General features: G+C 46.1%; 1 protein-coding gene across 1 annotated transcript in view; it reads left to right on the top strand.

The window, feature by feature from the left end:
• Nucleotides 1-11,433, top strand: part of LOC141278625 (cell adhesion molecule DSCAM) — a 106,836-nt gene extending 95,403 nt beyond the window's left edge. Inside the window, exon 16 of the mRNA XM_073804524.1 lies at nt 9,177-11,433. Within this exon, the coding sequence (XP_073660625.1) occupies nt 9,177-9,529 (353 nt within the window). The 3' untranslated portion in view covers nt 9,530-11,433. The remainder of the gene's footprint in view (nt 1-9,176) is intronic.
• Nucleotides 11,434-12,747: the final 1,314 nt, after the last annotated feature.

Here is a 12,747-nt window from a genome sequence, read left to right as displayed (position 1 = left end):
CCTGCCCAACCCCCTCCATCTCAGCACCACCTGACCCCAGGCTGGCCCAGCAGCTCAGTCCCTCAGCCCAGTTGCTCGGAGCTTTCTTGCCCCACCAGCCTCCTTCACCCCTCGCTGTCCCTCCACGTCTCTGATACAAGGGCCATCATAGGCTTTGGCCTCAGGAGCAGAGCACAGTGGGGTGACTGTTGACGATGCACAAACATGCAATTAAAACCCACAAAAGCCGGTGGGTGGAGACAGCCTGCAAGGCGCAGGCGGGACTCAGCCCCCGTGGGTTCCTCTGGGTTTGGGGAGGTAGCTCACAGGGTTTAGGTGTCTGGGAAGGTGCTAGAAGGGCTGGAAGTACAGGCAGGCAGGTGAGCAGGGCAGATGGAAGGTGAGGAAGGGAGTGCTGGGGTCCCCAGGTCCTTTCCCTCCCAGCTTTCAGAGGGTGAGCCCCGGGGCCGCCTGCCTGACTCTGTCCTTTCCTCCTATGTGCCTCCGCTTGCCTTTTCTGTGTGTGGCCTTCCCCTCCGATTTTCCTTCCCATCTCTGTCTTTCCATCACACGTGCACATGCACACACACAGAGACACGCACACATGCACACACACTCGACACGGGTGCCCTGGCCCCTGCACTGCACTCAGCCATCTCCCGACCCTCTCGCACCTGCACTGTCTGTGCTTTACCCCCTCCCCGTGCCTTCTACTTCATGGGTGAAAGGTTCAGCACAAAGGAAACCAAACTAGAAAGAGGGAGAGACAAAGTGGAGAGGTAGCCGGAGGAAAGCAAGAGGGGAAGTTATCACTGAGGATGTCAGTTCCAATGTCCGTCTGGAGGACCTGGTTTCCTGGAATCTGCACCCAGGCCGGGCCAGGCTCCACCCGGGTTGGGGGCAGTGGCAGGTTTACACACCAGGATGCCAAGGGCGTGCGCACGTGACACAGGTGACTCTGGAGTTCAAAGCAAAGGAGACCCCTCGACTTCTCCTGGGTCACTGCCGCTTTCAAATGGAAACTCCAGAGGGCTGGGGTGGATTCACTTCGGGGTGGGGGGGGGGTTGCTCCACGGAGCCTGGTGGGGGTCAAGTGTTCTGGGAGGGTGGGCTGGGGAGGGCTGGGCAGCGGGGAACCGAGAAGGCCCGTGGAGACAGATGCACTCAGGAGGCTTCGGCTCCCTCCTGGGGGGAATCCGGAAAAGCCACCTCCAATCCAGCCCTGAGGGGGTCTTTGGGTGCCAGCTGGACAGCTATCCACTTCCCCAGGGAGCAGGCGACCTGGGAGAAGTGACTCTGGCTTGGCCTTGGCAGAGAAGGAAGGATGGCTCATAGGAGAGCCCACAGAGGGGCTGCTGTGAGCTCAGGGCACAGCGCGGGGACAGCGTAAACCACAAGCGTGCCGGCCGCTGTTACTGATCATTAAAGAGGAAACCCCTCCTCTCTTTGGTGGATGGGAGCAGAGACTGTTCCACACAGGAGTAATGTTCAAAGAGGTTTCCTGTGACACCCCCAGCCCATCCCAGACAGGAAGAAAGGACCTCTGTATTAGGGTCCTGTGGCCTCTGTACCAAATTACCGCAAACTACGTGCCTTAAAACAACAGAAACATATTCTCTCTTCTGGGCGGACAGAAGTTCGAGATCAACGTGTCCGTGAGGTTGTGCTCCCTCCAGGAATTCTAGAGAAGAGTCCCTTCCTTCTCTCTTCCAGCTTCTGGAGGCTCCAAGTGTTCCTTGGGTCATGACCCCATCACTCCAACCTCTGCCTCATCTTCACATGGCCGTCTCCCTTCTTTATGTCTCAAATCTCCCTCTGCTTTTTTTTTTTTTTTTAATGAGGACACATGTCATAGGATTTAGGGCTCACCTTAAATTCAGGTGATCTCATCTCAAGATCCTTTACTTAATGACACCAACAAAAACCCTTCTCCAAATCAGATCACATTCACAGACCCCAAGGGTTGGGATATGGACCTATCTTTTGGGGGGACACTACTCAACCCACAAAAGACAGACACTAAGGTAAAAGAAGAGTGACCGAACCGTTCCCCCGTCAGATCTCCAGCCCCATAACTTCAGACCCTCTGGAAAGGGAGATGTCTGACAGGAAACTTTTCACCTGCATTATCTAATTAAACCCTCATTATAATAACTCTCTGTGGTTGATTCTGCTCTGTTCCCATTTTATGAGTGAGGAAACTGAGCCCAGACTTATACCTGTCAGATTAAAATGCAGGCAATGTCGTCCAGACTTCCACTCTTAATCACCACCGTTAGAAGCGTTGTTTAGTTTATCCCATGTGAAACGGCCGGCCAGATGGAGGGCCGGGAGGTTAAGAAAAGCAGGTGCGTGGGTGTCTAGATTGTCATGATAGTTTCCCATTTTATTTCTCTCTGTCTGGAGTCATAAGCGCATGGTTGTCTCGGCATGTAGAGACGTCTGCAAAACATAAAAGTGGACGGACGCTTAGAGAATCCAGTTTCCTAACTGGTACTGGGACTAGCAAAAGAGGTGGGTTTTAATGGCCATAAAGTGCCTTTAATAAACAGCGCTCCCCACCGATCACTCTGGTGCTTTCTTCTGCGTCAGTGCATGAACTATTAAGAGAGCTCACTTACGTCATTCACACAGTTGAAAGGGCTACTTGGGGTGCTAATCAGAAAACACACACTGTCAAAAGGAGCTAATTAGAGCATCACACAACTTAATCAAGCTTTGCCTGAAAAACTGGATCTCTCGGAGATACTGACTATTCAGAGATGCTTAGCAGGCCTGCGATAAGCAAACACAGAAGTCCTTGTATATAGGGATGTGGTGCTGAGCTGTTTTCATTATTAAGGATTTCCAGTTCTCACCAATCTTTTCCAGCTACCTTGACCACTACATCTAAAGTGGCAACCCTGAAGGTATCATGGGTTTGTCTTTTGATTGCAGACACATTCGTTCCATCCAATCTGGCACCTGAGCATCCCGCAGTCCAGCTGGGACCAAGATGCTGTTGCTTTTTAGGGATTTAATAAGCCCTGTTTGTTCAAAGGGGAGTTGCTGGGATGGAGAGTCATTTGTGAATCTGTGACAAAGCATTACAAATATGCCAAGTGCTCAAGATTTAGTTGGGTGTCAGAAACAGCATAAGGCACTCTTGACCTACATTTTAAAAGAACCCTGGAGGTAAATGCCTTCCACATTTTCTCAAGTACTTGAACAAAATGATTTTTAAGATAATATTAGTTATGTAAATAAATAAAAGAGCCAATTAATCTGGACTCTTGGAATGAAGACAGATAATCACTTTTAGGAAATTGGATATATAAAAATCCACAGATTTCAAAACTGATCCATTAGGGTGCGTTGATTCACATGCAAAAAATTATTCTTCGTGCTACAAAAGAATTGTTCCAGTTTTTGTTTTTAATGACAGCTCTGTTAATGCTTTCCATGATATTTGTTTGCAAATAATTTAACCCCCAATAGAGAAGGTTAAAGAATACATCCACTACCAGAAAGGAAGACGAAGAATTTTCAATACCATCATAAAAGGCATTAGGGACATAGGGTTTCATTTTTTAAAATTAAATACTTTTATTTTTCGGGACTAAAGCTAATACACATAGCAATATCTACCTTCAACATTAGCATCTATAATGGTAAACTTCATGCCACCATTTTTTCTAAGCTAAAGTCCAGATACATCAAGTTACAAAACTCATTTCACAAGAATGCGAAATTACATCATTTCTTTCTGTAAGAGTGTCGTGGCCAATTTATCATCAAGGAATTTATTATTGGGCTTTCCTTTGATCCAGTTCACTGTATGAAGCCAATGTTGAATCAAAGTGCCTTTGATTTCAGTGAGCCAAAACCAAGGTATTGTTTTAGTGGAACACAGGCTGAAAAATATTAATGAAAACGTATAATTAGTCACCATCACTTCTTGGGATAAAGACATCCTGAGAAAGCCAGTGGGAAAATGCTAAGTGGATTCTTGCATCATAAATACCAAGTAACATGACAATGTAATGCAAGGTCTCAGAAATCAACATGGTAAATCTCCCAAAAATAAGGTCATCATTTCTCTTATTGGGGGGTTGGGGGGACTCTTAAGAAAACTCAAAGCATTTTGAAAATTCTTATGCTCATTTAAACTGTGCAAAATGCATTTTCCAGTAATTTTTCAGCCTGTCTTGCTTTTGTTTCTAGTTCTCCTATACCATTGAGTAGTCTCTCCCTTCTCTTTAAATGGTTATTCTCTTTCAGTGAGTAAACTTGAATTTCGAAGGTTCTGGGGTCTAAGTCACTGTCTAACCGCACACAGCTTCACTGCTTTGTTAGCACGACCACCAGCTAATGGCAGCCCTGCCTGGCACAGGAGGTTCCAAGATCCCACCAAGGGGCTGGCTGAGGAAGACATGATCAACAATAAGGAAAGCAGGGAATATTTTGAAGCAAAAGAAACAAGAATTGCCAGTTATTTTAGATTCAGAAAGTTAAGGAATGAGTTATGCCTTAGATAACGTTATTAAGAATAAAATGCTCACTAACGATCTCCTCTGGGGTGTCCCCGACCACATCAAACTCAGCATGTCTGAAACCAAACCCATGATCTTTTCCCACCAAATTATGGTTTTTCTCCTAGGCAGTTCTGTGCAATGAATGAATAGTCCTGCTGTCCACCCAGTTTCCTGAGCTTGAAACCCGGAAGGGAGTCATCGCTGACCCCTCCTTCCCACTGTCCCACCTGCCATCAGTTCTGGAGCCATCTCCTTGGGCTTGTTCCACAACTCACAGTTTCATTCCCTTTCACTTCCCATTGATGCTCAGGCCATCATCATGGCTCCCTCACCTGCACATCCTCTTACCTAGTCTCTCGGCTCCAGGACTGCACACCCCCAGCCCGTTTTCTAATCAGAGCTGCTCACCAGGTCTGCCATGAGGGACTTACATGTGAGCCAAGATGGCCAGCCTCTCAGTCCCCAATGTGGCCAGGAAGAGCCCACTGCATTCATCCCAGTGTGTTGCACAAATACCCCTTGTCTGCATGCGTCTCGAAGTGAGAAGAGTTGGAAGCACTAGGCTACACAGTGAACAATGTCTATTCCAAAACTGCTGGAAGGTCAGGTCTGGGCTTCAGTCCAGCTCAAACCTGGGCGATGTAGTTTGCAAAGTGTGTCTAGTGACTGGGCTCTAATTGTGTTCATGCATTTAGGGGTCCCACAAGATGTATTGAAGACTTGAACCAGTGTCATAATGATGGGAGCAAAAGGGAGTCAAGAGATATTTTGCAAGTAGAATTAACCTGGAGAAGGAGGTGTCAATGAGGGCTCTGAGATTTCAAGTATCAATTTCTGGGAAGATGAGGATGACATACAAAAAGTGTGGGCACGAAAGAGAAAGTGGCATTTGGGGATGAGTTTGGGACTAGGGGCTGGCCTTCATGAACTGGGTTTGTAGACTGTGGCTTTTAAAATTCGTGATGTGCATTTCTCTAATGATTAGTGATGCTGAGCATCCTTTCATGTGTTTGTTGGCAGTCTGTATATCTTCACTGGAGAAATGTCTATTTAGGTCTTCTGCCCATTTTTGGATTGGGTTGTTTGTTGTTTGATATTGAGCTGCGTGAGCTGCTTGTATATTTTGGAGATTAGTCCTTTGTCAGTTACATCATTTGCAAATATTTTCTCCCATTCTGAGGGTTGTCTTTTCATCTTGTTTATGGTTTCCTTTGCTGTGCAAAGGCTTTTAAGTTTCATTAGGTCCCATTTGTTTATTTTTGTTTTTATTTCCACTTCTCTAGGAGGTGGGTCAAAAAGAATCTTGCTGTGATTTATGTCTTAGAGTGTTCTGCCTATGTTTTCCTCTAAGAGTTTTATAGTGTCTGGCTTTACATTTAGGTCTTTAATCCATTTTGAGTTTATTTTTGTATATGGTGTCGGGGAGTGTTCTAATTTCATTCTTTTACATGTAGCTGTCCAGTTTTCCCAGCACCACTTATTGAAGAGGATGTCTTTTCTCCATTGTATATTCTTGCCTCCTTTATCAAAGATAAGGTAACCATATATGCGTCGGTTTATCTCTGGGCTTTGTATCCTGTTCCATTGATCTGTATTTCTTTTTTTGTGCCAGTACCATACTGTCTTGTTTACTGTAGCTTTGTAGTCTGAATGAGGTATCACCTCACACCAGTCAGAATGGCCATCATCAAAAAATCTACAAACAATAAATACTGGAGAGGGTGTGGAGAAAAGGGAACCCTCTTGCACTCTTTGTGGGAATTTAAATTGATATAGCCACTATGGAGAACAATATGGAGGTTCCTTAAAAAACTAAAAATAGAACTACCATATGACCCAGCAATCCCACTGCTGGGCATATACCCTGAGAAAACCATAATTCAAAAAGAGTCATGTACCACAGTGTTCCCTGCAACACTATTTACAATAGCCAGAACATGGAACAACCTAAGTGTCCATCGACAGATGAATAGATAAAGAAGACGTGGCACATATATACAATGGAATATTACTCAGCCATAAAAAGAAATGAAACTGAGTTATTTGTAGTGAGGTGGATGGACCCAGAGTCTGTACTTCACAGAGTGAAGTAAGTCAGAAAGTGAAAAACAAATACTGTATGCTAACACATATATATGGAATCTAAAAAATAAAAAAAATTTTTAAAGGTTCTAACAAACCTAGGGGCAGGACAGGAATAAAGATGCAGACATAGAGAATGAACTTGAGGACACAGGGAGGGGGAAGGGTAAGCTGGGATCAAGTGAGAGAGTGGCATGGACATATATACACTACCAAATGTAAAATAGATAGCTAGTGGGAAGCAGCCGCATAGCACAGGGAAATCAGCTCGGCGCTTTGTGACCACCTAGAGGGGTGGGCTAGGGAGGGTGGGAGGGAGACGCAAGAGGGAGGGGATTTGGGGATATATGTATACACATAGCTGATTCACTTTGTTATAAAGCAGAAACTATTACAACATGGTAAAGCAATTATACTCCAATAAAGATGTTTAAAAAATAAATAAATATAAATAAAGTTCGTGATGGACATTCATGTGGAAATATCTAGCAAAGCATGTGAAATTCAAGTCTAGAACTCAGGAAAGAGAGCAAAATGGAAAAGATGGATGTGAGCTATAACGAGATGAGGTGAGTGCTGAGCCTCCAAGAGAGGGCTGAGCACAGGGCTCTGGGAAAACCCTGTCTTAGAGGGTGGATGGAGGACAGGGTCCAGGAAAGGAGAGTAACAAGTCGCAGTCAGAGATGTAGGAAGAGCTCTGGGAGAGCAAAGTGCTGTGGAAGCTGAGAGTTTCAAAAACAAAAAGATCAACAGCACAAAATGTTGTAGGTGGTACAAGTAGGGTGAGGACCAAGAAGAAACCATGGAATGTGGCAAATAGAGGTCACAGTTGAACTTCAAAAGAACAATTGCTGTAGTTGATGGTGATGGCAGCTGTGCCAGTTCAGGTTTTCCAAGAATCAGATGCCAAAACAGATTAGACATGCAAGGGATTTGGTGGTGGGGATGGGGGGTGGGGGGATTCTTGTAAAGAATAAAGATAAAAAGAGGGAGCAGTATTACTGAATTCAGGTTCAGCCACTCATTGCTCAATAATCCAACACTGAGAAACAGATGTTGGGTAAAAGGAGAGACAGCTTTATTGAGGAAGCTGGCAGTCCTGTGGAAAAGGTGGACTCATGTCCCAAAGAACCAACTCCCCATTCTCAGGCTTTGCTCAGAAATTTTATAGGGAAAAGAAAAAGGGGCTACGTGCTGAGGAGAGGGTGGTGGGGGTCATGATCAATTCACAGACATTCTTCTGATTGGTTGGTGGTGAGGTAATTGGGAGTCAACATCATCAACCTTCTGGTTTCAACCGGTCTGGGATTTCCTGCTGGTGGGCAGCATGCAGTTAACTCCTTCCAACTAGTGGGGTTTCAGTATCTACAGAACAGCTCAAAGGATGTGGCTCAGAATGTTCTCTATAGACCTTGAGGAGGAACTAAAGATCCTTGACTTTGTTTAATGACTAAACTATTGTTATTTTGTCTTCCTTGACTATTGTCCTTTGTTTCTGCATCTTCTTATTTCTCTGATTAAATTTATTCTTTAGAACTTGGGGAGGGCCTAGGAGGCTAAAGTTTTTCTGCAAACAAGAAGCAGGTGGAGGACATGGCTGGTGTCTGTTCCAGAAACAGGGTCCTGCTCCATTACAGCAGAAGCAGGCAAGGAGGGCCCACAGACCAAGACACAGGTGTGAATCCTGTGACAGGAGGAAGGGAAGGAAGGGGTGGGCAGGAAGACCCTCTGCTGTGGTGCACTGCTGAGGACTCTGCAGCCGGGTGATGGGGAAGCCCTGAGCAAACTCCTCATTGAGAAATCCCACATCAGGTGGGGTTTGTCATCACGGAAACCTGTCGTGTCAGGCAGTGCTGGGAGCAGCCCAGAGGACAGGTGGCCTCTGCGTTGGGGCGGGGCGGGGGGGGGGGGGAATGGATTCTGTCCACTAACCTCTCTCCCCACAGTGGATTCTCTTGAAGAGGGTGCATTTCCCTGGCATCATAGAAGCCAAATGAGTGATCCTGAGAAGGAAGTAGAAACCCTGATACTCGGTCTAAGCTGTTCCTCTTTGTCTACACGGCACTGACCGAAAGAGACACAAGCAGTTTAGCAGGCAGGCAAAGCCTGGTAAGGATTCCACCAAAAGCAATCACAGAAGTGACGGCCAAGGTCACACAATTCTGTGGAAGTGCTGAGACTCCATCATTCTTTGCTCTGCATCCCTGTCTCCCTCCTCAAACTCTGCACTCTCCCGACCACTATCCACTGCATCCAGGGTTCAGCCCATCACCGTTTATACCCCACATGTGCGGTTGCCTCTGGTGTTTCCCGTGGTGGGGTTTCCAAGAATCTTGTTACCTCTACTTCTCTGGTGAAAGTATAACATTTAAGAGCTTAAGTGAACAAGTCATAGGAAAGCCAGCTCTCCCTGTGCCTGGTGGAGGAGGCCTGAGGATGATGCCTTTGCAGGGGCTCTGACCAGGGGTCTCGGGAAGCGTACCCAGGTGTGGAGACATTCCCACCTATAATACCCCGAGTGGCCCATCGCATGGGCACAGGGCCAGCCAGCACCTGCTGACCAAGTGAAGAGCCCACCTAACCCTCTGTGTTTCCTTGCAGGTGACCTCATCCACTTGCCTCCATACCTTCGAATGGACTTCTTGTTGAATCGAAGTGGTCCAGGCGCCAGCAGGGACCCGAGTTTAGGGCAGGCATGCTTGGAGCCCCAGAAAAGTCGGACCCTGAAACGCCCCCCGGTCCTCGAGCCCATCCCCATGGAGGCTGCCTCCTCCACGGCCTCCACGAGGGACGGACAGCAGTGGCAGCAGGGGGCCGTGGCCACATTACCTCAGCGGGAGGGGGTGGAGCTGGGACAGGCAGCCAAGATGAGCAGCTCCCAGGAATCCCTGCTGGACTCTCGGGGCCATTTGAAAGGCAGCAATCCCTACACCAAGTCCTACACCCTGGTATAACCAACGGCATGACTGGACAGCGGTTGTAAATACGGTTTAAAAAATTCAATCAAAGCTACCTTTTTTTTACAGAATTCCAATATTTATAATGAAAGAAAATTGCCAAAATATATTAAAAAAAAAGAGAGAGAGAGAGAGAAAATACTGAAAAAAACCACAGACAGTGCAAAGACTCTCCTGCTTTTTTTCTGTCTGAGTGTGAGCTCCATCTGCCTGGGCATCTGACTTTTTGGGAAAGAAGTCCAGTTTTATGATCTTCACGGGCTATTGCATTTTTACTGATTTTCTACAATGTGCATGGGGGACACATTCAACCTTCTGACTGGAAGTTCTATCACACAAGATTCAAGAAAGAAAACAGGAAAAAAAAATTACCTTCTTTGTGAATTTAAAAGGAACCTTGATTTGGGGACCGGGGGAAACGTTAGTCATGTTTGCACACCTTTCTTTCCCATTAGAAATTGGGTCCTTGATTTGACCTCCTTCTGTTGTTACTTAGGATGAGTGCCGTCAGTGAAGGGGTGGGGGGAATCAATTTGGTTTTCTTTTTTGTTTATTTTTTAAGTTAATGAGACACTCTTTGCATTTTGTCTAAGTGAAATAAAAAAGAAAAGGTGGTCTGCCTTTATTTCGATGTCTACTTCTCTTGTCTCCTATTGATTGCTGGGTCCTCCTTCCTAGGGGTGCTTGTGTTTGCAAACACCAGGGCTGAATCAAGGCCCCAAGTTAATAAACCAGCCAGGATTCTGAGAGTCTGACTTCCCCAGGATAGAGGGGAGAGACACAGAAGATGCAGCAGGTCTGAGTTTTAATGAGGGGCTGGCCAGGTATTCTAAGCCCTTTCATATGCTCTGCTCTTTGCCTCCCAACGACACCTGGTCCTCTAGCTGGACTAGGGGTCAGAAAACTATGACCCACGGGACAAATCCAGCCCACTGCTGTATTTATCTATAAAGTTTTATTGGAACACAGCCATGCACACCATGTGCGTTTAGTCCATGGCTGTTTCATGCCATGATGGCAGAGTTGAGTAGTGACAACAGAGATGGTAGGGCCAGCAAAGCTGGAACGACTCACCATCTGGCTTTTTCCAGAAAAAGTTTGCAGACCCCTACTCTAGAGTCCCACCGTCAGCCCCAGCTCACTGGAGGCAGGAAGGTTGGACCAGGAGAAGTCTGTGCATCCTGTCCTCAGGGACCTGTCCTGCCACCACCATAACCAGTATCTAAATGTGCAGTAGACCATCTTAGTGTCTGTTCCTCTGACTCACTCCTCTGCACCCAGAGAAAATGAGTCAAGAGTAAGTGATGTTCCTCTGAAATCTTTCTTTTTCTTCCTCTCAGTTTATATTATTTTCCATGTGGCTTATCCTAGCAGAGCACTTATTCTTAAATAGTATGAATTGTGTTCTCCTTCCCATGACCCTTACATAGTACACCTTAGAAAGCCCCCCCCCCCAACTCCCCATTCCAGCCTCTCTTAGGTCTCATGTCAGAGGTTTAGCATTGACCAGAAAACTTGGTCGAATGACCGGAGCTGCTCAGTTGCCAAGGTAGCAGACTGTACAAATACTTCCACTCCCTTAATACTCTCTACAGGCTCCCCTTTAAGCCACCAGCCTAGGCTGGTGTCAGCCATTGCCATCTGAGAACATGTTCAGAAATTTCTTTCCTATTCTGCCTCCTTCTGTCCTTCTGTCCCTCCCTCTTTCCTTCCTTCTCTCCTTCCTTCTCTCCTTCCCTTCTTCCCTCCATCTTTTCCATCATTCCTTCCTTCCATTTACTTTCCAGGCAAGCCCATTTGCCTACTTAGATTCAGTGATACCGAGCGTCTGCAGAGCAGATCCAGGACCACATCAGGACCGCCTGCTGGCCCTGACATTAGGTGACTTCCTGGATGCGAAATGCTTGTTTCTTGCCGTGGTTTCAAACTTTAACCCATGTTGACAGTTCGTTGTTGGCATCTTCACAGACTCTCACAGACTGCTTTTTTTTTTTAATTCAAAGAAATGAAATGCTACTTTCTGGGAAAAAATAAAATTAAAGGTCTATTGTTCATCAACCTAAAACTTACTATATCCCCTAAACTTAGAAGTTTACATTTTTAAAAATTTTTTATCTCAAGATGTGCAAAAATAAAAAATTCCACATCATGTCTGCCTCTGGAATGGATTGCTTTCAATAATACTGCCTTGGAAATGCTCATTAAAATGAGTTCAACACATAAGCACTGTATCAAAAAGTTCACCCTACCCCTCAGGTAGGGGCCTGGTGTTAATATCTACAAAGAGACCCAGATGAAAGGGGTCTCTGTGGATTAAAAAGTCCATTATTGAGAGGAGTGATCATTTTCCTCTGGACTTCTGCCCATTTCTAATCTGATTTATAATGCCTTCCAGAGGTCACCTTACTAGCCTAAGTCTGCAGCCAGATTGATGTAGCTTGGTGTGGCGAAGCTCAGATAAATTCTTTATCCTCCAGCCAAAAAACTCTAGGGTCAATGGACAATCGTTATTGGGTCAACGGACTGGGTTTCCTCTGAGGCATCCACCTGGCTGGCAGCCTGAAAGACGTTCTCCTTCCTAAAGTGAGCAAGGTCTTCTGTTGCTGCACAGCCAGGGTACAGCACTGAGCACGTGCACACCCGCAGGAACCCCAGTGCTTCCACCTGGGTCACTGCCTGGTACCCACCTCTGCTGTGCTACCCACAAAGAGAAGAGGCTGGAGAAGGGAGGTGGGGAGAGATGGAAGAGCGAGATGGTCTTAAATCTGATCGCTCAGAAAATCTCGATAATATCTTAAGACAAGGAAAACACACTGTTGTTTAATCTGCTTTTAAAATAAGTGGTAGATCACCACCAGGAAAGATCCCTCTGACCTGGGACGTTGATTCCTCATATGCCAAAATCTTCATGTGACTTTTAAGGAAATGGCTGAGGCCTTCCAGAGAAGCGGTGAACTCTGTACATCTATTTCCAGCAACGGCAGACAGTGTGTGCAGCCTCCAGGCACTGGACTGGGACCAGGAATCCGAGGACTGGTTCATTATAGTCACCTCTTCTGCAGAGGTTTAAAGAGAGCTCACAGTATGTCCACATTCAAATGGCATCTTTGTCCAAAGGATGTGACTCAGAGAATATCATCAGCTCTTGGAAGGTCACCTGGGAAGATTGTATCAACAATTTAATATCCAAGGGTCTTGAGCTCCACGTTTCTTTT

Source organism: Tursiops truncatus, chromosome 4, assembly GCF_011762595.2.
Source record: "Tursiops truncatus isolate mTurTru1 chromosome 4, mTurTru1.mat.Y, whole genome shotgun sequence".
Lineage (NCBI taxonomy): Eukaryota > Metazoa > Chordata > Mammalia > Artiodactyla > Delphinidae > Tursiops > Tursiops truncatus.
Note: the sequence above shows the minus strand (reverse complement) of the source record. Positions and strands in the feature narration are given on the sequence as shown.